The 27,464-nt window shown below is 40.6% G+C and overlaps 1 protein-coding gene across 4 annotated transcripts in view; it reads right to left on the reverse strand.

Annotated features, from left to right (window-relative positions):
- Nucleotides 1–2,727: 2,727 nt before the first annotated feature.
- Nucleotides 2,728–27,464, reverse strand: part of C17H7orf50 (chromosome 17 C7orf50 homolog) — a 172,923-nt gene continuing 148,186 nt past the window's right edge. For all 4 annotated transcript variants that reach the window (XM_061599532.1, XM_061599528.1, XM_061599529.1 and 1 more), the window contains 2 exons: nt 4,539–4,620; nt 2,728–3,524 (listed from right to left, as the gene is read on the reverse strand). In XM_061599532.1, coding sequence (XP_061455516.1) covers nt 3,342–3,524; nt 4,539–4,620 — 265 coding nt within the window. In that variant the 3' untranslated portion in view covers nt 2,728–3,341. The remainder of the gene's footprint in view (nt 3,525–4,538; nt 4,621–27,464) is intronic.

Raw genomic sequence — 27,464 nt, forward strand, 5'->3', positions numbered from 1 at the left:
TCCAGTTCCAGACTCAAGTGACTAACCTCAGGGACCTTAAGAGCACACACTTTAGGGCTGGATATGAATCCAGCTACTTCAGCGTGGCCCTGGCAGTGCTCTGCATCTTTCACATATAGGCAGCTTACCGGATGAGATAAACATCTGCATGATTGAGTTATGCACATTATTTCACTCTAACAATTAATCATATTCTCAACATCTTTGAAAGCAAGCAGCCCTGAGCGTTACACTGACAAAAGTCCCAAGAACATTAATACTGTTTTTTTCTACTGTTTCGTTTTTAAATCTACTCAGTCAGCACAAATGCTTCGAAAATCAGAGCTGGCATGCAAACAGTATCTCAGCGTCACACAATGTGCGCAGAACGTGGGAGGTCTGTGTTCTTGCAACAGCAATGGAAATAAAGAGGTTTTGATTAATTCTCTTGTTGCTTTAGAGTTATTCTGCTAAGTTTATAAAACATTAAATATGACAGACAAAGTGTAAGGTCAAGCTAGCTTCACCTTTCTGTATGGTTCAGCTAATGGCAACGGGCCAGACTCTTCTGAAGTGCTAGATAAATAATACGCACATAGCATACTTAATACGTCTTTCCCAAGTTAAGATGATGGAACTATTTCCCCGGTATAGTTTTATAAAACAATGGTTTCAAATTAAAAACAAGAATAGACATCATAGGTCTTTGCAATTTGCAACGTGTGGCAAAGACAAAACAAATTAAAGGGAAGACCATTATGCTGACAATGTTTTTAGCACCATAACCAGGGACAGATCTACAGGGCTGAGCAATCTTTAGTAATTATTTTATTTTATTCTGCCTGAGCCCCTGACTTCAGCATTCTCTTAGGATATGAATTCTTCTAGTCAGACATACATAATGCAGATTAACCCAGCTGAGAGACAACTATAGCTGGCAAATGAAGGTTTAGCTTCACGGCCTGTGCAAACTGATGCTCTTTGTCTTGGATTTAAAAAAATGGAAATGGACTGCCTTCAAGTTGATCCCAACTTATGGTGACCCTACAAATAGGGTTTTCATGGTAAGCAGTATTCAGAGGTGGTTTTACCATTGCCTTCCTCTGAGGCTGAGAGGCAGTGACTGGCCCAAGGTCACCCAGTGAGCTTCATGGCTGTGTGGGGATTCAAACCCTGGTCTCCCAGGTTGTAGTCCAACACTCTAACCACTACACCACACTGGCTCTCATCTTGGATTTTAGGTTTATTATTAATACAACAAGATGATTTGAAAGAGATACATGATTTAGTTGAATCCTGTCCACAGTCCAGGCCACAAGTTCAAATAAACAACAGAAATTTAAATCTCTGCACATGGACACTTAAATCTAAGGTTTTATATGTAGTGAACTGTGTTGTTTTCAAACTATGTTATTACAGAAATGGCACCATCAACATTTCATTCCTAAAGTAACATGGTGGTACAGCAAGCTGACTCTTATTAATGACCATTAGAAGTCTCCTCAAAGCAGAGTATCGTAATCATTTGGGTAACCTAGAGTGATCTCTGGACTCATCCCAGGTTACGTTTCCAGTTCCAATGTATAGTGACTTCAATGTACAGTTTTCGTGACTGTTGAAGACGCAATTCTTTACCCTGGCCTTTGACAACTGACAATGCAGCAAAGGAATAAAGGCTCAACGGAAGAGTTCTAGAGAACACTAGAGGACCCTGACTGACATCAACCACAGGCAAGGTTGGTCTGGTGAAAGGGATGACCCTTCCCTCTAGAGAGGAGGCAAAAGGCTTTAGTGAACCCTGCCTGTTCTTTCTAGTAGGAGGCATCATCCCTAGTAAGGAATGTCATCCATCATCCTCAGGCAAAATATAATTATGGGGAAAACTTCATCTTTTGACATTATGTTTGTCAGGCATCTTTTTACTTGCGTGTGAACTCTGATTTTTTTCGACCCTATACTTCAGAGCAGCAGCTTGTAACTTTTTGTTTTGCAAAGGATAAACTTTTTCACAAACTAAAACGTTTATTGAACTAGTTTGTTTTGTTAAAGGACAAACTTGACCCAGAGCTAGTTTTTGGGGGGACAGGATAAGCTTGAACCAGAACTAGCTCTTTTTTAAATGAACTTTCCAAGCAATAAGAATCAATATACCAAGAAGCAGAAGACAAGACAGAAGGGAGGAAATGAGAAAGCAAGAGAGATGTTAATTGGGTAGTCCAGAAAGTATCTAGGATGGGTTTTGCTGTCCCCCTATTGCTTTGCTTTCTCTCTCTCTCTCTGATTCATACGTACCTTGGCTTGTGCTAGTATATTAAATTCCATTATAGTTACTGTATTAGCATAGCACATATTGGTTCACTTAAGTATTTGGCTCCCAGATGAAGTTGTCTTAAAGGGAATGCAATATGTTAGCAGCTTGCAGATTTCCTAATATCTTCCATGCTTTTTCCAAGACTTCTAGCAAGCAAGCTGCTGATGGGTTGTCAAAAACCCAGACAAATACTACAATTTAAAACAACAGTAAAAGGTTTTGAGAATCTAGTAATTGGAGTTGGACAACAAATCAATTAACACAACTGACAATTTAGAAATTAGTATATTTGTCATTCCAGCCCTCAGAATTCATATTTTCCGCAAGACCTCTGCAGATTTCTACCCTCTTATCATACGTATTACGGTCCAGCAGACAAGCTACTGAATGCAAAATTTACTCAACAGGAAAATAATCACATAAGGACACTGTGAAGATTGGGGATGTGCCAAAATGGCAGCAACGTATCTTTTTATTGACCATAACACATGGAAGAACCGACGATTTTGCTATTTCACATGAGCATTATGTAACCAATTAAAATAAAACAAAACCTTTAAGGAAAATAAAGAAAATAAACCAACAGGTTCCAGATCTTCAACTTACAATACGTGAGTGACGAAACCAGCAGTTAACAGACTGAAGATGACAAAAGCAATGAAAGATTTTAGAAGATTATTATTTCATAGCCTTGATTTAAAACCATTCTTGGGGAGGTTGGGGAGGAAATTGCCATGAACAGCTGCAAAACCCTTCACAATAATTATATAGGAAAAAGTTTTAAAAAAGTTCCTAAAAGAAGGGCAGTAAAATACAGGTAGGAGTCCAAGTCCTGTTGCTGATTTTCTTGTTAACACTGACGAATTATTTTTTACCACCTTTGAAATCATGAAAGAAATGTGCTTTAAAAACAAGAGAATGAATATGGGGGAAAATATTACTTTTGAAAAAGGGTTTTAATTTTACAGGACTGTTTAAGGGCTAAGAACTCTGTTCCTATAGTATTATGCAGATTTATAGATCTAGGAAGGCTTTACAGGATGAGATGTTTTCATGACAACAATTGTAGAACTTTTCGGATTCTCTCACATTTCTCCAGATGGCTTGAATCTTCTCTTTCAGAATTGTCATATTCCTTCATGAGAGCTTCTGCTTTCTGCACAGTTTTGTCTCGTGCGCTGCCTTGGAGTCCTTCAAGATACCGCAGCAAAATGGAAAAATATTTATCAGGGACCTTTAAGATGAAATGCAAAAGGAAGTGAAGGATCAGTTTTTAATGACTTCTGGATGAGACATCACCAACAGTGATGGACATTTAAGTTAAATTCATCTCTCCTGCTTGGGGATTTTTTTTATTGAGGGTTTTTCATGGCAACTGTGCCAGCAGCACGACTGATTCTGGGATTTCAAATATTATCACCTCCAAGGGGGCTCTCACCACCCCATGGAAACATTTTTCAGCACCTTCCACATGGTCATCATGACGTATGAAGGTGCTCCATGAGCTAAGAATTAAAAGGAGAATTAGAAGTGTACTCTATACTTAGCTGGAGAAAATTTGATTGATTTGCTCTTGTCTACAATACCTTACATAAATCACAGAAATTTCTCTCTATTCCCTTTACAGAGTCGATAGAGTGGCAGTGTTGGACCCAAAATTATGGATTCAAATTTCCACATAGTCATAAAACCTACTGTGATTAGTCCATATATCTCAGCATACCCTACCTCTTATCTTCTCCTTAAAATGGAACAATGTCCTAAACTCCTTAGAGGAAGGGTGGGATAAAAATGCAACAAACATAATGGAGATTTCTTCTCCTACTTTTGGAACTCTTGGGAGTCAAAGATAAAGTCATAGCACAGATCCCAAACTTTTTACTTCCAACTATACCCAAATTTAGGTCCATATGGCTCAGCTATGAGAGCTTTTCCTCAATTGCAACCCCATCCCAATCAACTCAGTTATCAATTAATCAGCTATGGGGCATCCAGGCCTGCCTCTGATAGGTGTGGGTGCCATGACTATTGCTGCAGGTACAAAACCAATTAACAAAATGTGTCTGAATTTTCAACTGAAAGAATTAATGATTCACTGTGCGCTGGTAAAGTAGCTTGTTCTATTATGTAACATGCAACCAGAAACAAAATGTTCCTCAGCCACATGAATGCTAGATATATACAAAGAGTGATTATAACAAAAATGTACTTCTGGATAGTGTGCAAAAAAGAGAACATCAGGACATACCTTGTCTTTCTCATACATGTGTAAAAGAAGCCATGTTTGCCTTGTCTTTTGAAACTTCCATTCTTTGGGACTTTCAGACCATCTGTAGCAAGACAGATAGACAGAAGAAATTCAGCATCATAATATAAAAAAGAAAATGAACCTCTATTTCTAAAACAACTTTAAAGAAGAGCCTCAAACCTGCTAAAATGCTAACTTAGTTCAAATGGTGATTGCACAGAAAAGGTGAAGCGAGTTTCAGGGGAGGAGAAGAAGCATATGAAAAGTGCCTTTCCTTCAAGTAACCACAAATCCCGCATGGTGTTGGGAGGCAAGCTATTTCCCCCCCCCCCCCCCGGTGCTGCCTCTGAGTTCAGAAACTGTTTAGAAGCTTTAATTGCTTTCCAGCTATGTCAAATTGAAGGAATCTAGTTTCCAACTATATTTCACTATTTAGGTGGTGACCAACGTCAGACAAATAAGGCTTGCCCCGTAGAGATATGGAGTTAGAACAACTTCTTCATCTGCATTATGGTCTTGCCACCAAATGGCAGTTTTCAATGGAGACTGGAAATTAGAACTACGGCTATGTTCATATGACATCTTAAACCATTATTTAAGCATTATGTAGACAAGCTGCCATGTGGTAAAGCTGCCTGAAAACAAGTTCATGCACTCCCCCTCTCAAGCACAGCTGAAGAGGTCACAAGCTTTCACTTCTATTTTAGATTACCCATAGCTGGTTGTGTACACCCCACAAAAAAAGGAAGATGAGCTTAACCTCCCACAGACACAGGAAAAGGACAACTAAGAGGTACAGACACATCCTAGCTGCATATCTTTCCCCACAACACAGAGAGCTGAGGGGTGGCTTACAGAAGGTTGCCTTCAGCAACCACTGTAAAAAAGGTAAGATTTGTGCAAACATATATTACAAATAAAATAAGCAGCCCATTTCATACATGGCCAAGGTAGGGTGGGAGAGTGGACCGATTCCTGTTTGTTTATTTTTTCAATTTACATCTCACCTTTCCTCCCGAAGAAGCCTAAAGGGCCAGTTTTGCACAAAACTACTTTAAAAATAAATACATATGCGTACTGCAAACGTTTCTTCACCAAAAATTAGTGGAAACAGGCACACTGGATTGTTTCATTTTGGCTGATGGAAACAAAATGGCTAGGTTCTGCTCAGGTGAGGAGCAAAGGAAGCAGGGGGTGTGGCGACAGAGACTACCCAATGAAACACCACCACATACATAACCCACAATGTGATGTTATGTGCTACAGTGCATGCACATTTCGATAATGTGCACTTGTATGTTGGAGTCGCTCCTCTTCCCCCCCCCCTGGATTATCTGCAGATCAGAAAAATCCAAATTAATTGGGGGGAAACTGTAGGCTGCCACTTGCATGAGGAGGATGTAGTGTGGATGCCAGCAAAAAACCTGAGGCACATTAAACTCCCATGTGGATGAGCCCATAGGGATAGGAAAAGCACTTAAGCTGAACTCTCATAACAAGACATTCCAGTATGCATGTTTATTTATTTATTTATTATTTGATTTATATCCCGCCCTTCCTCCCAGCAGGAGCCCAGGGCAGCAAACAGAAACGCTAAAAACACTTTAAAACATCATAAAAAGACCTTAAAATACATTAAAACAAAACAACGTTAAAAACATTTTGAAAAAAGCTTTAAAAACATCTTTATCTGGATCCATTTCAGTCGGGTTTCAGGCCTGGTTTTGGCACGGAAACAGCCTTAGTCGCCCTGTATGATGACCTTTGTCGGGAGAGACATTGGGGGAGTGTGACTCTGTTGATTCTCCTTGATCTCTCAGCGGCTTTCGATACCATCGACCATGATATCCTTCTGGGGAGACTAGCTGAGTTGGGAGTGGGAGGTACTGCATTGCGGTGGTTCCACTCCTACTTGGCAGGTCGCCTCCAGATGGTGGTGCTTGGGGAACATTGCTCGGCACCCTGGACTCTCCAGTATGCGGTTCCGCAGGGGTCAGTTCCGTCCCCCATGCTGTTCAACATCTACATGAAACCGTTGGGTGTGGTCATCCAGAGCTTTGGAGTGCGTTGCCATCAGTATGCTGATGACACACAGCTCTATTTCTCCTTTTCATCTTCTTCAGGTGAGGCTGTCAATGTGCTGAACCGGTGCCTGGCTGAGACAATGGACTGGATGAGGACTAATAAACTGAGGCTCAATCCAGACAAGACTGAGATGCTGCTAGTGGGTGGTTCTTCTGACCAGATGGTGGATGTCCAACCTGTTCTGGATGGGGTTGCTCTCCCCCTGAGGGAGCAGGTTCGTAGCTTGGGGGTTCTCCTAGAACCATCTCTGTCACTTGAGGCTCAGGTAGCCTCGGTGGCACGGAGTGCCTTCTACCAACTTCAGTTGGTGGCCCAACTACGTCCCTATCTGGACAGGGATAACCTGGCTTCAGTTGTCCACGCTCTGGTAACCTCCAAATTAGATTACTGCAATGCACTCTATGTGGGGCTGCCTTTGAAGACGGTTCGGAAACTGCAGCTTGTGCAAAATGCAGCGGCCAGATTGGTAACAGGGACCAGACGGTCCGAACATATAAAACCGATTCTGGCCCGCTTGCATTGGCTGCCTGTATGTTTCCGAGCTCAATTCAAGGTGCTGGTTTTGACCTATAAAGCCTTACATGGCTTGGGACCACAATACCTGATGGAACGCCTCTGCCGATACGAACCCACCCGTACACTACATTCAAGATCAAGGGCCCTCCTCCGGGTGCCTACTCCAAGGGAAGCTCAGAGGGTGGCAACAAGGGAGAGGGCCTTCTCATTGGTGGCCCCCAAATTAAGGAATGACCGTGGTGACAAGGTGCGCCTGGCGCCAACACTGTTATCTTTTCGGTGCCAGGTCAAGACTTTCCTCTTCTCCCAGGCATTATAGCATGTGTTTTAAATTGTTTTTATATTGTTTTAAATTTTAAGATTGTGTTTTTAAAATATGTGTTTTAAATTGTATATTTGTTTTAATGTTTTTGATTGCTGTAAACCACCCAGAGAGCTTTGGCTATGGGGCAGTATACAAGTGCAATAAATAAATAAAAACAAAAAAAGGGTTAAAAACATATTATTAAAGAAAACGTATTTTTTTGTCCATATTATGGGGTAGGTGCAGGACTGAAATTAATTCTGACAGTGAATTGGTAACATGGAAGATATTGTAGTAGAAACTGAAATGTTAAAATTTAAAATTGGGTCTTCCCACACTGAAAACAGCAACAGCAACAGTATGGAAGGTTTTCAGCCACAGTATTTCTAGAATAAAATCAATGTATATCTATCTTTAGCAACAATGGGAACAAAGAGGAAACAAATATATAGTAAAATAGGAAATAGTTTCACAACACCAATTGAATTCAAAATTTGAGAAGCCTTTGACACAATCCTTTAGATCCCATAACCTACCCTACTGTAATTAAACTTAAGCATGTGTGACTGAAATAAATCCACATTCTTCCATTTGCCTCAGCTTCCATTTTTCTCTGTTACAGGAATGGGGGAGAAATGTGATCCAGTTTGCATTTAAAGCCAAATCTGCACTTTCTGAAACAAAGCCATCCTTCGAAATTTGTACTTATCCAAATTTTGCAATGCAGTTCTCCAACCTATGTTTATAACCATGCTTGTATTAGGGAAAGTGTGCATAAAAATGGAATATATTAGTGAAAATAACATAATGAAAATAATGTTAGAAATGCAAATTAGGAGAAATTGCTTCCAAAGATGTGTACATTATTTAAAAGTACAAACAAAAATGTGTCTTTAGGAGAAATGTACATTAAAATGCTGAAGAATGTTCATGAGGATTTCTTAAAAATTGCTAATTGCAAACTGCCGCAGAAATGTGGAGAACTGAATTTCAGATTGGCAAAATGAGAAATTGAGAGAACTGAAACTGACAGATCCTTCCACCCCTACGTTTTTACCCTGTGTTGAATGTTATATTGTAAGCTTCTCAGGACTTGCAAGTCCCATACGCATTGACCCCCTCTCTGCAGTGGAGGTGGCAGTAAGAGAATTCGCACCTCTGTTGAGGAAGAATGTGGGGAAACTATCGTACTGCAAAAGTCACAAACAAGTCACTGGGCGGGTGTGTCTAAAAGATTTTTCAAGCAGAGCAGACTTGCAGTATGCTACTCATTGCAGCCCTCCAGTTAATAGGGGTCGGACCAGGTGGCACATACGGAATTTTGATGAAGTGCCATGGGCATCAGTCACAAAATGGCCATTATGGTAGCATTGCATAACACAAAATGGTTGTGACATTTCAAAGAGCAGAAACAGAGACAGGACCACAAAATCATATAGACGTGTCCCTTCATCATTGGGTAAAGAGGCACTTACAACAGCCACCACTATGCTTGCTCACAGAGAGGAGCTTTGAACTCTCTCTGTTCAGAACAGAAGGGAGGGTGGGTGTCCAATCTTGTGGGCATGTTTAAAGGGTTGTGTTCAATGCAGAAAGGCTAAGCCAGTGCAAACCTGAACGAGCAGGAAAAGCAAACATTCTCTCATGCATTGTGGATAGCTAAAGGGATATTTACTGGAACCTTTCATGGGTGCCACAAGGGATACTAACGGGCATACTGGAACCCATGGGAGCTGTGCTGGTGACTCTTAGGCTAACATGTCGACTAAAGTTTGTCCTTGTATTTACCACATTCTTTTGATGGTGGGGAATGACAGCATTCTAGTTCTTTCCCCAAAATATATCCCCCTCTGTGCTTTTCTTTTTCAAATTGTCTACGGATTCTAGAATCAATGCCATGTTTTTGGCAAAACAGCAAAGCTGGCAAGGCTGTAACCTGAAGTTTTAAACTCAACTTTCAATATGATCTTCCACCTGGTTCAGGCATAAAACAGTGGCTAGAGACTTGCAAAGGGAAGGGAAGGTTACTCATTTAGGCTCTAGTTGACACTGCAGGAAGAAGAGCACTAAAAAAAAAGGTGGAAAAAAGAAAACTTCTACCTTAGTGTTTAGTAACTACAGCTTAGTAACACAGCAGTAGCTAAAAGGTATCATTGATACAATCTTAAGGGAAAGATCCGCGCATAGCAGGCCAAGAAATTTAGCAGGGAAATGCTTGTATTACCATGTTAGTATTACTCCTACCACCAGCCTCCTCCAATTGGCAGTCGTTCAGCTTACAGCATGCCCATGTTCATGGCACTATTGTGCAAACAATATGTAAAACCCACATGTTGTTGGAAAGTATGAGGTTTAATTCCAACTTGGTGGGTTGAGACTGCATGGGGTTAATAAGGGTAGCTAGAGAGCTAGACCTCTTGCTGGTTAAGGCTATACGGATCCCTTGTCTCTTCCCTTCCTGCTAGGCTGATAAGCAAAGGAATGTTGATCTCAGTTCCTTCCCGCCTTTCTCTGTTTTCTCTTTCTCTCGAGAGGGGAGCAGACATCTTTCTCTTTGTCTCTCCCTCTCAACCAGCATGAGAGCTGCACTGGGACCAGTGCAGACTGCTCCAACATAGTCAGTTAAGCTAGATATAGAACCCTTTCCTATCAAGCATGTACTTCCAGAATAAAGTAGTTATTTCTTATTTTAAAGCTTAAAGTCTCTGTCTGACTAATTTGCAGGGAAGGTAGAATCTTAGCAAAGATTGAGACACACACACACAGCTCGCTCAATACTCTCCGTTCTGCAGCGCTACGCAACTTTGCTACGCATCTCAACAGAGAGAAATTCCGGCACATGTAGTGGGGGATTGGGAGAGATCCAGCTGCCCCATCAGACATCTATGTACTGGACATCATGCCCAAATAGGGGCATGGGACTGATAGGAAAGGCATATGAGAATTGCGCTCTCTCATTGTGAGGATTAGTCTGGTGACTGTTGAATACTATCTACATAGGCCACCAGTTCTACAGTGATGCCTGGGGACAGGGTGGTCAGCACAATCCAAATCCCCCACTATAAATGGGCTGTGCAGAATTAGAGCCACATCTGCATAGGGTTAGAATATTTATCAGACTTCTTACTATTTTATCCAGTGCTGACTATGACATGGTGCAGATGTGCTAACTGTTCTGTCCAGATGTCCATGTTATCTTACACCTAATTCTGGTCAGCCTAAGGGCTGAGGTCAGCACTGATTAGGCAAAACTGCAATGCGTAAGAGGAAAAGCAACTTATTTTAATTTCCCTCCCACAACGAACATCTTGGGGGGTGGCAGCGGAGGGGAAAGTGGGCCTCAACTGCTGGCACGAGTATCGCTCAAGCATGCTGGATCATTTACAAACAGGGTGGCTAATCCCCTTCATTTATACACATTTTTTAAAATAATCATCAGGTGATGGATATGTTACCTGCCTCAGGGGAAGGAAAAGAAATAGCATAATACTGTCTCATTTTCTTCTTTCCCCGCAATACCATAATGTCACAAACTGTCTGATACTTGCATTTAAAATATTCTTGGTGGGGAGCAGATCTGAGCTTGGCTAAGGCTGACAGCTTATTTTGGATGTTTCTAATGGATTAGAGGGTTTTCTTGTTGGTTTCATTTTTTATATAGTTTTCATTTGGAGAGGATTTCCCCCCTTTCTTCCTGCCCTCATTTGAGTTTTAAAAGGAAAAACAACACGGAATGATATGGGAGGGGAAAGAGCTCTCATTAAAACACCCAAGAACAAAATATTTGTTTATGTCACATATTATGCATCTGAGCAGGTTCTAAGCTCCTGAGCACTGCGTTGTGTCTCTTTATCCCTCCAATGGGGCTTTTCAAATCAGGCTGGCTTCACTATTTTCTCTCTGCGATCTCAAGATATGTCCTTTTTTAACAGGCAAGTTAGCTCTTGTTTTTAAGAAAAGAGACATAAAAAATGTACAGTAGTTTGAAATGCTGAAGCAGTATATATAATATAATGTGCAGTCGGATAATTATGACAAAAAGCCACACAGGATGGTTTGCATATCACAACATTCTTACCCAGAAGGTTCTTCTATGAAGGAGTGTGCAATCTACACATAGCTCATCCTGTGCTATGAAATCATACATGGAAATGCCCCCCATGTAGGACTTTCGTTGTGACATATGAAGCAGCTCTTATGCTTACTTATCAGGAGTTCTTCAATCAAAAGACAGCTACAGGGACAGCTGGTGTAGTGCAGTAACTAAGACAAGGAGCTATGAATCAGGAAGCTGCCAGTCTGAAACTCCTCTGTGCCATGGCTTCAGCATCCCTAGGCAAGCCACTCCTTCTCAGCCTCGTCTCCCACCCCAATCTGTAATATGGGGGTAATAGTGACCTATCTTACAGGATTGTTGTAAGGATTACCACAAGAAGATGTATTTAAAGTGCTTTGAACACTCAAAAACACTATATGAACGCTATTACCGATTATCCCCTAAAATGCACGTCCACAGAAGAAATCTGGGTATGTGTTCAAGGTCACACTTTCAGTCCAGGGACACAGCAGTGAGGCACAACAGGCCCTGCCAGTACTCTGTGTAAACTGAGTGTATCTGCAGGAACATTTCCCAGAATCTTCTAGAACAGACGGTTTGGATGAAAAGCTTCTGGACCTCTCCTTTCTAGCCATGCATGTGAGCCTGGGAGGTGGCTACGCTTGCTCGTGGGTTGCTAAACCATAGTTTAAGCATGATGGTTGAATGCAGTCAATACTTCCTAATATATTTTTGATACTAACCCAGGTAGAATTACACTGCAAACTTGTCAACACTCGATCTCTAGCAGGGATATCCTATCCAATAGAAAACTACGGAACAACATTCTTAAGATTCCAACACTGTTTAATGGTGTCCTCACAAGATAGAGGATGGTATTCCATGCTAGTCCTACTCAGGGTAGACCCACTGAAATTAGCAGATATCACTAACTTAGGTTCATTTATGTCAAGGGGTCTACTCTGAGTAAAACTTAGCGGAATCCCACTGCAATATGAGAATCTCACTATCAGATTATTTTGCAGCAGAATTATTATTAAAATAGCTTTTCAAAGTGCTATGTCAGAAAAACACCACTCAAGTGAAAACTGAGCAAAAAGAATAGAGGAGGTGTAAAGCAACTTTGTTTTGGTGTCGCTGGGATGCCAAAGTCCAGTTTATAACTGGGCGCATTTCATGAGGAACTTATATTGTCTGTTATCATGCTTCATCTATTTTAAGAGTTGCAACTGGGCAGCCGGCAGTATTAGGACGTGCATCACCTGACTTAACACTTAATCAGAAGTGCTGTCTAATATTCAGATGTTTCTAAAAGAAATTTAGGTGGTGTATTCTTCCTGTAGTCCTTCCTCCAGTTCCTGCAACTTCATGAAGGACCCTTACTTATTTGCAGCACAACCCTAAGCATGTTTACTCAGAACCCATAAGACTTACTCCCTAGAAGTGTAATTGTGACTTTAAGGAGCAATCCAGACCCAAGGTCTTCTGGAATGAGTGAGTCAGGATCTGGTGGACCTCCAGTTCAGCCAGGGGTACACCAGCATATGTCCTTCATCCTAGCTCAGCCAGGACTCAGCTGCCTCAGCCAAAGCTGGCTTAAATCCCCCCAAAGGAATGTGCTGGGGACTGGACCATGGGGGGGGGGAGACTTACACTGGATCCTAACTCCATTCTGCCCAGTCACGTGACCTGGCAACCCAGCAGAACTAACACTGCAAAAAGAAAAGGGGAGTGTGTGTAAGTCAAACTCTATTTGTTTTCCTTCTGCCAGGCCTGGGCCAGCTCACTCTTGAATGAGGTTTGAACCTGGCGCACTTTAAACCAGCTTAATTTAAGGAAGTGTAAATTACACTGGCTTTTCATAGTTAGGATTGTTCCCCTATACTTTTAACCTGCTCTGTATTGCAAAGGTTATGGCAAAGTTTACAAATTATCTGATGATATGTGGCATACATTCTTAAAGCATGCAGAACAGGAATCATAAATCTTTACTGCACTGACAACTGGTGGTGGACTATTCAAGCTTCTGTTTATTTATAAAATTCTATACAGCTTAACATAATAAAAATCTAAGCAGTTTACATAAAAACAAAAACACATCATTCAATAACATTTCCAAGAAACAAAATAAAAACAATATGCAACAGTAACTCAGAAATAAAACTGAACCATGAACAAAAAACAATTAAAAGCTAAGAGTCAGGTCCCAGGAAAGCTTGGGTAAACACGCAAGTTTTAAAGAGCATTTAAAGATCATTACTGACTCCACCTCAGGAATTACCATAAAGAGGGGGTTCTGGAGGGTGGATGCTATCATTGAGAAGGCCTGCTTCTTTGTTGTCACTAAGGGACAATCTGCTGGTTGTGGAACAGCAAGCAGAGTCTCATCAGAAGATCTTAAAGACTGGCTTTGTCTGTACTGGGAAAGGCGGTCTGTTAGGTATCCTGGTCCCAAGTTGTTTACGGCTTTGTATGTCAACAACAAAACCACAAACTTGGCTCATGAGCGTTTGAGTTACAACCGGTAAGCTCAAATTTTGTGCATTCAGCACCAAAAAACAATGCACAAAAAGACAATACCTCATCTATCTTGGATTTCTTTTTCATTTGTCAAGCAAAATGGGTCAAACAAGGAATTCAAACACAAAATCCGTGGAGCTGATGCTACCATATGGATCCGGTCCTGCAATTTCAAGGAAAAAGGCAAAGGACGCAACAGAATTCCAAAGGAAATTCTCAAGGAGAGCAAATATGACCCTGAAAGTCTTTCTAAGACTTAACATACAAAAATATTCTCAAACTGAAAAGAGAAATCCAATTAAAAAAAAAATGTTTCTGTGATGAAGCAGATGAACTCCAAAGAAAATGAAGGAACGTTTTGTCCTAAGATATCTCAAATTCCAAAACTAATTACACCTTTTCTGCAAGTAATTATTGTATTAAAATTCTTCACGTATTTATAGATGTACTCTATTATTTGTACTCTGAGGTTGGGAAATTCTAATGACTCCCTGGAGTTGACTGATTAATAATCACGTTCAGCTATTGTAAATTTTAATTTTATCTTTGCTTGACAAGCTTAAATGCTTCCCTGGAACTAGTGTATTTCACAGGGTTGGGCTATAAACGAGTAGCTTTCATGTTTTCCAGGAATGTCAGAGCTATTAATTCTTTACAAGACATAGTAAAAATTTGTTCAAGAGGGAAACATTAGTAAATCACACCAACAAATATTTTTTTCAGATATTTTTTTATTTTACCCTTTGGATTTGCCAACGTGGTTTTAACATGTTTTACACCACTCCACACACTGACCTTGTCCGTCATGGAAACACTTTCTGCAGGAGGTCAGCCTAAGGAAAGAGTCAAAGACTGGAACAGCTTGACGTATGTAAGCTCCAGTGGTAATACAAGAGATCCCTCATTGTTTCATAATTTACAAAATGTAACAATATGTTCTGAAATGCAAAGAAAATGCAGTTGGAACCAGGGTGTGCTGTTTACTAGGATCTGCAAGGGAACACTTGGCAATGCTTCAGAACTGTTTATTTGTTCAACAAAATATTGGTCAAGTATTTAGAGTATTTAAAGAGAGCCAGTGTGGTGTAGTGGTTAAGGTGCTGGATTACGACCTTGGAGGCCACGGTTCGAATCCCCATATAGCCATGAAGCTCACTGGGTGACCTTGGGCTAGTCACTGCCTCTCAGCCTCAGAGGAAGGCAATGATAAACCACCTCTGAATACCGCTTACCATGAAAACCCTATTCGTAGGGTCGCCATAAGTCGGAATCGACTTGAAGGCAGTCTATTTCCATTTTTCATTTACAGCAGTAATTTGTTCAGGTTATAGACATGGAAAAAATATACATATTAGCCCCACTGCCAGGATCCAAAAAGCAGTGCAACTTGGTTGTAAACAGCATATCACACACACACACACACACACACACACACACACACACACCAGCCATATGTTATGGCGGGGTCTGTTCTTTAAAGAGTACAAAAAAAAGTGTAAGCAATTCCACAGGGCAATCTAAACCAGCCCTTTGGATTCCAGCCCAAGTTAGGGTCAAACCACATGGGATGCAGGTGTTTCATGACTGGAATTCTCAATACCTTTTTCAATTACAAAAAGCAGCCAGGGGGGCGGGACAAACGGGGACACTGATTTGGAGCAGGGCTATCTCTTTCCAGCTACTATTCATAATCAAAAAAGTTGTTCAGAACTATAGTCACAAAATTCCCACAAGTGTAGATTGACCCTCCCTATTATGAAGTATAGAAATTAAATTCTAAGCAAATGAAGTTCAGAATTTTATGTGATTATATTATAGAACAGGGCAGTGAGATTCTGCCCTAGTTCTCACTATCAGCATAATATTGAACCACTCTCAAGCGAAGTCTCAAACTCACATAATGGAAAGTTCCTCCATAAAAAAAGTTTGTTTGCAATATAATCATTATCATCATCATTATATCCCAGCCCTCCTCCCAGAAGGAGCCTAGGGTGGCAAACAAAAACACTAAAATAATTTTTAAAACATCTTAAAAACAAAACATCTTTAAAAATAAAATTTTAAAACATCTTTTTTAAAAAACCCTAAAAACAATTCCAATACAGATGCAAACAGGGATAAAGTCTCTACCTAAAATGGTTGTTGAAAGAGGAAGGTTAATTATACAGATAATTAGATGTCATGGAGAAGGGTCCTAAGTCAAGACTTTTCCCTGACAGTTTTGTTTGTATGTATATTCCCCCCCCTTCCCTCATTTGGGACTTCCTCTGTAGTCTCAAGTGGTACAGTCCAGATAACACTTTACCACCTCATCTGTTTGTGAGAAGAACAGGTCTGTGGTTGTGAGTACATGGATGTGTGACTCGCTTGTACTCTTGACTCTTTGAACTTCTCACAGATGACATCATGAATGCAATTTAAAAAGTCAATAAAAATGCAAAAACATTCATGTCCATGAAAATATTTGATTGTGGTGCAGCAAGCCGTATCCTGTCCGGTTAACTGACAATATCTGACAGGTCAATTGTCCAGCACCCCAACCCTAGCAGACCTTTTTGTACTCCACATAGAGCTAAAGGGTCAAATGTTTACAGGGAAAAAGGCTGAGATGATGGATGCCTGAGGTAACAGCCAAGGCTGACGTGCATGCTCATTTCACCCTTTGTCAGATGGCTGCAGCCTCGGTTGGAGTTAGCTTACAGCAGACTCATTTGAGGCCACCTGTGAAGAGTGAAAACTGCCTCCAGTCAGGTAACTGACTCTCTAATTAGATTCAGACCTGCGTAGGTTTAGGATGCTGCATTTATGTGTTTTAAGATCACACCCTGAGATTCTAACTCAGAGTTATGCTCTCAACATTGGTGCTGCTGCTGCTGAATGTCAGGTCAGTACATAATAAGACCTCACTAATCCATTATTTGATAGCGGATGAAGGTACCGACCTGGTGTGGATTACTGAGATCCTGGTAGACAAACTGGGCAAAGTTGATGTGACCTGGCTCTGCCCATCCGGGTACTCAGTGCAGCACCAGCAAAGATCAGAGGTTTGGATCGAGGGAGAGTTCCATATCCAACCCAAGGAACAGCCTTAGAGGACCTGCATCTGGTACTGGGCTGGAGAGGCAGATCAGGGATGCTGCTGCCCAATAGGCTCCCTGGCCAAACTGGAGGTGGTCTCTGGCATGGTATTAGAAGAACCCAGGACAATGTTTCTGGGTGATTTCAATATCCATGCCTAGGTCGCCCCCTTGGGGGCCAGCTTGGGACTGGGGTAGTCTCAGTTTGTCATCAACCCAACACACAGGGCAAGGCATATCCTCAATTTAATCTTTGCTCAAGACAAAGAGATGGATGGTCTTAAAATGGGGGTGGTGGTGAAGTATGGATGGTATCACAGTGGCTAGCCCCCCCCCTTGCAGGAATCTGAGGAATTCCTGAATGCTTTAGGATATTTTCCAGTGGATACAGCTGACAATCCTGTTGAAGCCCTGGTCTCCCTATGGAATGAGGAGATATGACAGGCTGTTGACACAATAGCTCCTGAGCGCCCTCTCTGGCTCCCTGATATTCTTGGCTCCCTGGTATTCTGACAGCTAAAGTGCAAAGACATGTTCTCAAGCTGTCCAAACCTGACTTAGAGCACATAATTATATCTACTGTGCAGCACTGAGGGCAGCAAAAGACAGCTGTTTTGCTTGCTACATTGCATCCTGAAGTAGTTATCTAGCGGAGCTTTTCAAAGTGGCCTGGAGGCTGTTATCTGCCCCTGTGAGTAAAGCTATAGAGTACTGTGAATTGTTTGCAAGACCTTTTGAAGATGAAGTCACTCACCTCCATAGCAATCTTGCCACCATTGCTATTGCAGAATCTTTTGAGGTGTCCAAAGTACCATCTAAGAGAGTGTTGTGGGATCAGTTTCAGTTACAATCCATGCAAGTTTAAAACTTATTTTCCAAGCCTTCTTTGCATGAAATTTAAAGTTAATGTCCCCTTATCATCTTCTGATGTTGTACTTTTATTTTAACTGTATTATTTTTGGTATATGTTTTATACATATTTTCAGTTTTCTGTGCACTGCTCCAATATTTAAGAAAGTGAATAGTTTATAAATCTTTTAAAATAAATAAAATATTAAGAGACTTCTTGGCACAGATGCAAATATGCACTGGCCATTTGTTATACTGTGGAAAGTGCTAGGTTTCCCTGATTCTGCAAGCATGTGAATGTTCAAACTGAAGGTCAGTATCTGCATTTAGCCAAATACTGGCTTATTTCCCTTTTGCAACATTGAAACATCTTTCAAGTTTAATAAAGAACTGTTCAGAGACACAGGAAGTTCACAATCAAGTCTGTTAAAACAATTTCAGAGCTTCTTGCATTGTGCACAGCGCAAATGTCAATTAAACTAATGTAATTACTACATATCCTGAAGTTTAATGAATTGCTAAGAAAATCCACTGACGCAACATTTTATTTTACTGGAAATGACAACCATTAACAAGGGAAGTATTTTGTTGGAATTAAATTTGTAAATTAAACTGCTATTTTGCAGGAAGGATTCAGGCAGAGAAATATGAGCTTTGTACTCAAATATTTAACACCTGTTACATACTTTTATGTGCTAGAGGAAGTGCTCACAGCAGGATGGTTAGCTTCAATATTAATTCAGTTTTACAGCTGTTGTATTGTATCTGAGAATGTTTATGATTAGAGAAACCCATGGACAAGACTGAAGGGGAAAAAGGAAATACCAGATTATTCTACCTTTTAAAGATATTGCGAGTTCCAATAAGATAATTCTGAAATATTCTACAAAACAGTGTGGTGGTGGTGGTGTCATTCAGACATCCTTAGAGCCTCTTCTACTACATAGAGGAGCAAATGAGGCAAGACTGCACACTCTCACTAAAAGCCACAGAAACCTTCAAGGAGAAGTAGTTTGGGGGGAGATAAGGCGATGACAAGCTCTGAATTACATGGTGGTAATTGTTTTGGTTTTGTATCGTGCCAAATGATCTCATATCACTCTAGGTTTCCAGTAAAGTTATGCTAAAACTCCCAGCACCAGTGGATGTTTTTGTCTAACTGCACCCACAAAAGCAACACCTGCTCTTAGTCTGTTCCTTTCTGCTTCTCTCCCCTGTTCATTTCTAGTCCAACCTGCAGCATATTTATATCATGCACAAGTGGCTGCAAGAGGATCTGCAAATATATTCACCAGTTTTCTGGGGAAGAAGGTCCATTAGGGAGATGTTCAGTATGTTTCCCACCAACAGGTAACTAATTATAACTTTGCACAAGAAAGTCTCCACTCTGTTCCCCCATCCCAAATGATCTCTGGTGTAGGCAATGCTGTGCATGAATGCTAGTTCTGCTGCAAATCACTACAGGGAGTCACTTGTGCTAGCAGCAGGAGACTGTTGCTCCTCTCCCAAGGCAATCTGAGCAGTGTGATCCATCCTGATCTTTAGCTCCTAAAAGGGGGATTTAAAAAAAGGTTGTCACTAACAAACTCCTTTCTGCAGGTAAATCCATCCTCAAATCTGCTAGCAAGCCACCACTGGTATTTTCTCATGCTGCTGGCAACTGCAGTATCCAAGCTCTCTAGATGCAGGGCTTTACCTAAAGCAAGTGCTCTTTATCACATTTTGAGAGGGTTTACTCGCCTGCTGGCAAGTCAAAGGGTAATGTAAGAAAGATCACCTCCAAAAGTAGACCTGGAAACCCCAGTGCCATACTACTTCTCAGGAAAGAGAGGCAGTGGTAATGCTCGCTTGAGGTTTGAGAGACAGAAATGGGGCCAGACATCCCCCTTCTCTCCCTGTTTTATAGAGGAAAATCTATTCACATAGAGTGATACCCAGTTGTGCCCATCTGCGAGCAGAATGGACTGCTGTTTGTGCAACAGGACTTTCCCTTTCTCTCCTCTTCCTGCACACCCACCACTTGGGGCGGGGGGATCCTCTGGAGCAGATTTAGGAGGGTACAAGGTATTGCAAGGGGAAAAGCACTCACACAATGTTGGAGAGCACCCTGAGAATGCCTGAAATCTCCCAAAATATCCCTATTATGGCTAAATCAACCAGTTATGAAATACCAGCAAAAGCCATGCCTATTTGTAACTTCATCGGAACAATCAATTCATTGCTTGGTGCAAATATGGACTGCCTGGCAGTGATGTGAGGTGGAAAATATTTTCTTTTTTTTAAAGTTCAATATTATACGTGTGCGTGTGTGTGTGAGAGCGAGCGAGAGAGAGAGAGCTCTTTATTCACTTTGACCAAACATATCACACAAACATTTATTTGTGAGGAGGGAGGGATGGAGGGGGTAGAGTGAAGTAAACATAATATTAACATGTTAAGTCAGATCCCTGTCTATTTAGATCCCTGTCTATTTCCTGGACTATTTTCCAATTCATCGTTATCCAGAAATCCCACATCACTGGTGCCTGGGTGAAAATTATTGCTTCATTTTACTAAAGGGCATACCCAGCCCCATCTTTCATGTATTCCCTTACTCTCTCAGTGGTTCCAATGTGCCTACTATCAAGCAATGAACATATCTAGGCAATTATGGCACTGTCTGCCTGACAAAGGCCAAAAATGTTTCTTTTCCTATTACAGGTGTTAATTAACATAGCAAAGTGAGGATATTTGTTATCACCTATTACTGTTATTGTGTGTAGTACCATTGTACCCATGTTGCACATATTTAAGCTTTACACAGAAAAGTAAATTTCATAGAATCATAGAGTTGGAAGGGGTCTATAAGGCTGTTGAGTCCAACCCCCTGCTCAATGCAGGACTCCAAATTAAAGCATTTCATTGGCATTTAGCCCCATTGTTTACCATTTTTCTTCTCTATTCCAATCTATATCTGTCAAATAAAGAGTACACTTCATGCACCTAGTCTTATTTAACAATTAATCTGTTCATCTTTAAGATGACACAAGACTCTTTGGTGCTTTTGTTTTTGTACATCTTAAAATGTAGGCCTATAGAAAAAGGCAACCTACTTATGATACTGTCCTTAATCGTGGCACTATAAACTTCACTGAATTAACCCAAATAAAATGTTTTCGGGATACCCTCTCGTACTTTGGCCTTAGGTCCCTACTGTTTGCACAGAAATGGAACAACAGCTGACTCTGCAACCAGCAGGTGTTTTGCATGGAGGGTCATAAGACTTTTTATTACTGATGCCATTCTATATTGTATACTGCAACTCCAAAGAGAGTGTTTGAACCAAAAGGCTGGATAAATATTGTGACAGCCTTGTTTCATGCAGACATGATGGCAGGAGAGAGAGGATGCAGAACATGAATTACTCAGCATATCTGACCCTTAAGCATACACTCAAATTGGTACTTTAATTCCCCATATTAATTGGGAACCAGAAAAAGGGAAATAAATCTGGTAGTAAATATAGAGGAAGATTCATGTTTCTTATTTATTTCTGGTTATTTTAAAAATGAGATATGGTTACTAAGGATTAGCTGCTAGCCATAAACATGATCAAACAGCTACTTTAGGAGCACACAGTGGGATTTTTGAAGACAAGTTTTCCTGCGCAAGCCCCAACAAAAGGAATGGGAGACGAACGAGAGCACTACTGCATGGGAGAACATCCGGATGGACTATGCCCTTTGATTATTTTTCCTTCAATAGCAGATCTTCCCATTCTTGTACCATTATTACAACAACAAAATGCTTCTGAAACACTCCTCAGCTCACAAGTAGTTTTCTACATGTTGTGAAGCAGCTATTTGAGAAATGGAAATCCATTTGTGGGTCCTCTAGAACTTGGTGTCAGGATTTGCTGGGGCTATGATCGGCAACCCACAGTTCTATGCACATAAGGTGAGCCACCAAGGCTTCAAGTTGGAGCATTTCACTCCTAGGTACTACTGTGACTCTGTCCATCCAGGCTAGCCATTGGCTCTTCCTCAGCAGGAAGAGCTCAGCCTATGCAAATCATCTGTGTAAGCAGCATCTGGTAGCCAAGATTCCTTGCCTCATTTTGTTTCTTTACAAAAGGCTTACAAAAATGGTTCATTTCAATAATTTGATTACTGATGATGCAAATGAAAGCAAGTTTTATTTATTTATTTATTTAATTTTTAAAATTTATATCCCACCCTTCCTTCCAGCAGGAGCCGAGGGCGGCAGACAGAAATGCTAAAAACACTTCCAAACCAAAATTACTGCCTAGATTTCATAAAGTTTGCCTCCTTCTCCAGTCCTTCCCTTCACAGGGCAGTTAGGTCTGATTTTGAAAGTACTTTACCTTTTGTTGTATTGTTCCACTTAAAATGGGGATTACAGATCTCTTTTATAAAAGAAAAGAATCAGTACATAGGATTATTTTGCAGATATCTTACTTGAGACAAAGGGTATAGAGACACACTTATGGTTTTGTTGGCTTCCGTGTGCGTCTCCACCTCCGCTTTTGGAATGTGGTGACACAGTGCCAGGCAAACTCTGCCCCTTATACTCCAAAACCTCGCAAGTTGCAGCTCCAGCATGCTTCACCTTGAAGTCAGCTTCAGACAGACTTCAAAACTAATTGGCCACCAACTCCATTGCCACTCCAGGTGTGTCCAATGAAAATGCTTTGCTGTACGCTCAGGCAAACAAAGTGACTGGCCCAATGCTTTGCTGCGGGTGGCCCTAATCAGCATTGGGAAAGCAGATGTGTCCAGCCGTAGGCAGAGCTGTTACAAAACGTGGCCAGAGAAAAAAGTCTGGCTGCTTTTGAAAAAAATAGTGTGTCTGCAGTCAAAACCTCTGACAAAAATATGCTGAAATGTTATATTAGGATTTACAGTGTAGATATAACACACTTACTAACTTCTTATTCTAGAATAAAAGTTCTCTTGAAACAAGTGTTAAAGGAAATGTTGATAGATTCAAGTATAATGAACCGGCATCTTTTACAAGACAGTCCCTGGTGACTATATTGAGTTAAGAAAGGTCAGTAGAACCAAAAAAAGATTGTGTTCTCAGAGCCAGAGAAAGCTGTCCCACAGGGTTCCAGAATTTTGATAGAATTTAGATTGTTAGACACACCTGAGCCTCAGTTAGCTGTACATAATTAAGTCCAGATTTTTCTCTATGTGGGCCCTCTTGTCATATAAACTCTTGCTGCATGCTTTAAAATATGATGTATTATATAAATGTAACCAAACAACATTAGATAAATTTCCATGACTCAAACAAGCAAACAAACAACAATAATTCAAGACAGCATGATCGCTGGGATGGAAGTAGGACAATGAAAATTAAAACAAGCTCACTTTAGACTTTACCAGATATTCAATAAAATATAAAACAACACATCCTTTAAAAAAATTATAATGCACGCACACACATGCAAAACCTATCCCTACTTCCTGATAGTAAGAAAGAGAGGAAGGAAAGAACATTGCCTTTTTGTGTTGCAATTCTAAAATTTCTTGGAATCTGAGAAAGAACCTTCAACTCTAACCTCAAGATAGGCTAAGCTTGTAATTCAATAGTCACTTGCCAGGCCATCTCTAGAAATTAATAATTAATTTGGCAAGGACAAAAAAAAATCACCTAATTGCAGAGGAGATATATAATTTGTGACTAGGGCTATCACCCAAATAAAGAAATCTTAAGCAGTAAATCACATTACTTCTATACAGTAAGGCCCCGCTTTTCAGTGGCCCGTTTTTCGGCGTTCTGCTAATACAGCGGCTTTCAATTAGAGTAAGGCCCCACTCATACAGCGCTTGTTCTGCTTTTACGGCGTTTTTCGGACGTCGGGCACCATTTTATTGACAGAGTTCCGCTTTTTGGCAGGGGTCTGGAACGTAACTTGCCGTATGAGTGGGGCCCTACTGTACTATTAATAAATGAAAACTGCATATATTTGCATATGAGAAAAAATAGTTCTAAGATTATTCTTGTTGCCACACAGATGTAAAATAGGGCTATACTTCTTTCTTTAGAAGATGTATTCTCTACCCGAGGAAGCAATGCCTCTTCTAAAGACAATGCAGGTCTTCTGTAGTTTTTATAAATATTTCTGTGTGTTTGTATCTTAAATCTACTGACCGATTAATTGGGAGCACCTTTTTAGTCTATCAAAATGTTTTAATCGATTAATATATCTGATTAATCAGCAAACATTGAAGCTCTAGTTGTGACATTTTTATGCTTAGATTTAGATATTCAAATCAAGTCAAGCTTCTGCAAGCTTCTGCAACTAAGATGCAGTTGCCTTCTGAAGGGCTGATGACTTCAACAGGTACAGTCAAATTTTGTATCTGTTGGTAAACAGACTCTGTGAAATTCCTATCATTATGTGGGCTTTTCACATAAACACTGTCTTTCCATCACATGTGGGGAGAGAAGTGTCCTCAGCTATAAGGGTCTGCTGCCCCATTTAAGGAGCAGATGGTTTTCAAACCAGAACAGCGATGTCAGATTCAGAGTGGCAACTGCACCTCCAGGTGATAATGAAGGATGGTTGTTGTCATAGATGTCAGTATGTGTGGTTGGGGAGCCCATTTAGACACAAATGCACCACAGAGAGTGTGGACTATCAGCCAAGAGCAGTGAAGCATCAACTGGTTGGAACTCTGGATGGCAAAGTCCTGAAGGCTGAAGACCTTCGAGGCTTTCATCACAGGGAAACATGTGCTGCTGAAAACTGAAAACACCTTAGCTAAGGTGTACATTAATCACAGGTCAGCACAAGGTCCAAGGCCCCGGTCCTCAGATGGGCAGAGCTGCACCTCCTTTCCCTGACACTGAAGCATCTGGTGGGGTTCCAGAATAATACAGCCAAGTGACTGCGCAGTACAGCAATGTCAGATCTATTCCTTCATCCTCAGCCAGATCTCTTCTGCTTAATAGCCTACAGATCGAGTGGGTCTAGTTGAATGAGCTGGGTTTTTCTGGGGCAGTCCTTGAATTTTTTTTAGCCTCCTGCAAGACCTCCATGAACAGGATGTACTGTTTTAAATATATTTTATTGGTTTTCAAGATCACCTGGTGCTTTGGGAGGTTGGTCATGGAGTTGCTTATGATATGCCACAACTTTCAGCTCCATATAGCTGTTTCCATCTTAGGACACAGATGCTCTGGTTGCAGATCAGCCATGGGGACTTTCTTATGCATTCCCACCTTTTCATCTTCTGCTTCAGATAGTCAAATGGATCTGTCAGTAGAAGGCAGAAGTTATTCTGGTGGTCCTTCAGTGGCCGTATTTCCCAGAACTTGTCCTTGATGTAATTGTCTTCCTACTCGTCAAGATCTCTTGAGCCAAGGTCTGCTCCTTCTTCCTCAGCCAGAGCTCAGGTTGAGTGGGTCTGGTTGAATGAGCTGTTTTTTTCCTGGGGCAGTCTTTGACAAGGCCTCCATAAAGGGGATGTACTGCCTTAAATATCTTGTATTGGTTTTCAAGATAAAAGTACAGCTGCCTTATATTGAGTCAGACATATACTCTGAATATACTCTCTATATATGATGGCTGTCCAACTGGCTTAGTATTGTCTACACTGACTGGCAGCGGCTCTCCAGGGTTTCAGGCAGGAGTCTCTCCCAGTCCTACCTGGAGATGCCATTGCGGATTGAACTTGGGACGTTCTGCATGCAAAGCAGATGCTCTGCCACTGAGCCATGACCCATGGTTTAGAAAACAGCATCAGTGGCTGTTTTACCTTCTACTCTTTCAATCTAGTCATGGTAGTGTAAAATTACTATACATTTATTGATTGTATGAAATATTTTATCTTCTCTTCAGTAGTTGCCCGTGGGCTGCAATCCTAGGCCTGGGGACATTAACACCTTCTACGAGATCACTCTCTGGGTATTGCTACCATCAGAAATTAGGTGAGTAGGCACTAGAGAGTGTATTTTTCCACTAGGGCAGCCTGCCTATGGAACTCTTTGTACTCAGGTCCTGCTTGTGGGTTTCTCATGGGCAACTGGTTGGCCATGGTGAGAACAGGATGCTGGATTAGATGGGCCAGTGGTCTGATCCACCAAGCTGCTCTTATGTATCTAACAGAAATTGCAAACAGCAGAATGAACAGTAACCAGTCCCACCTTCCCCCCTTTTCGCCCTGACTCACACAGTCTAGCAGTATAACCAATCAAACTGTCTCCAGTTAAGTTAAAAAAAAAAAAGCTTACTCACAATGATTTCATGTATAAAGTGATACAGCACAGCTTAGGAAACGAGAAAGAAGGAGGTTACTTTCAGTCCATAATTTTCAGCTTCTGGCAAGCAATCCCATGCCTGCTTGCTCCATGTGATAATGGAGGATTCAAGAGGAGAGAACATACAGCACACAAAGGAGGCAGAAGGGGAAGGGAAAAGCAATAAAAAAGGAAGCTACACTACAGGAAACTATGGAGTTTTCCTGAGTCTGGCTATAAACAGCATTTCTCCCTTTTAACTGTACTGAAGCATGCATAACCCTGCCCCCTAGTGGTAGCATGCAAGGTTGTCCAGTTTCAACAATTTATACTAGTAAATCAGTTTTATAGTAAACTATTCTTATTTTGCTCTGTGTATATCTAACACAGCAGTACAAGCATTCCACACACGCACACATTATACCTCATTTGATCACTACATGTATGACATCACATCTAGAGAAACAAGTGAAAATGCTTCCGATTACTTCAATGAGCAGGAAATAAATGAGCCTCCAGGAAATAAATCTGACACACTGACAAACATCTCCAGAACACACAGAGTTCTCAATCAGGTAATTTAGATTCTTCTTTGCCATAATTCACACACCCACACCTTCCACCATCTTCATCTACAACTGAATTCCATTCAGATATCTCAGGGATTGTTTTCTAAAATTTAAAGTATGTAACAATAATTTTTTAAATGTTAAAATCAGCAACAGTGTATAGTGATACCAATATTATGCCTGTTTTGATTATTGTTTTAAGAAAACATGTTTTAGAAAACCCAGAAACAAATAAAAAGCAAAACCTCTACAATAACATAAGAACAAGCGTATCTGTATTAACAGAAAAGGTTGTTTACACATAGTATCATGCATAATTAAATGAATGCACTCCCTAATGAGGCATGCCTGGCCCCAGTACGATTATTTTTAGGCTCCAGGCAAAAACTTTTTCTTAATTCTCTCAGGATTCTTCCATCATTTCATTATTCATCATTTAATTTGTACACCATCTTTCCACAAAAAATTGTGCTCAAGGCGGCTTACAACAACATGAACAGAAATACATCTCAAAAACAATTGTGAAAACAATTTCCTAATAACAAAAAATAATAAAACAGTAACATAACAAATATAACAGTAAGGAAAAACAACTTTTCAATATTATGTACATAATAAAACAATATTTAAATAGTTTAAATTTTAAAATATCATTGCTTGCTCTTTTTTCTATGGTGTGTTTTATTTTTAATTGGATTGTAT

This window comes from Rhineura floridana, chromosome 17, assembly GCF_030035675.1.
Source record: "Rhineura floridana isolate rRhiFlo1 chromosome 17, rRhiFlo1.hap2, whole genome shotgun sequence".
Lineage (NCBI taxonomy): Eukaryota > Metazoa > Chordata > Lepidosauria > Squamata > Rhineuridae > Rhineura > Rhineura floridana.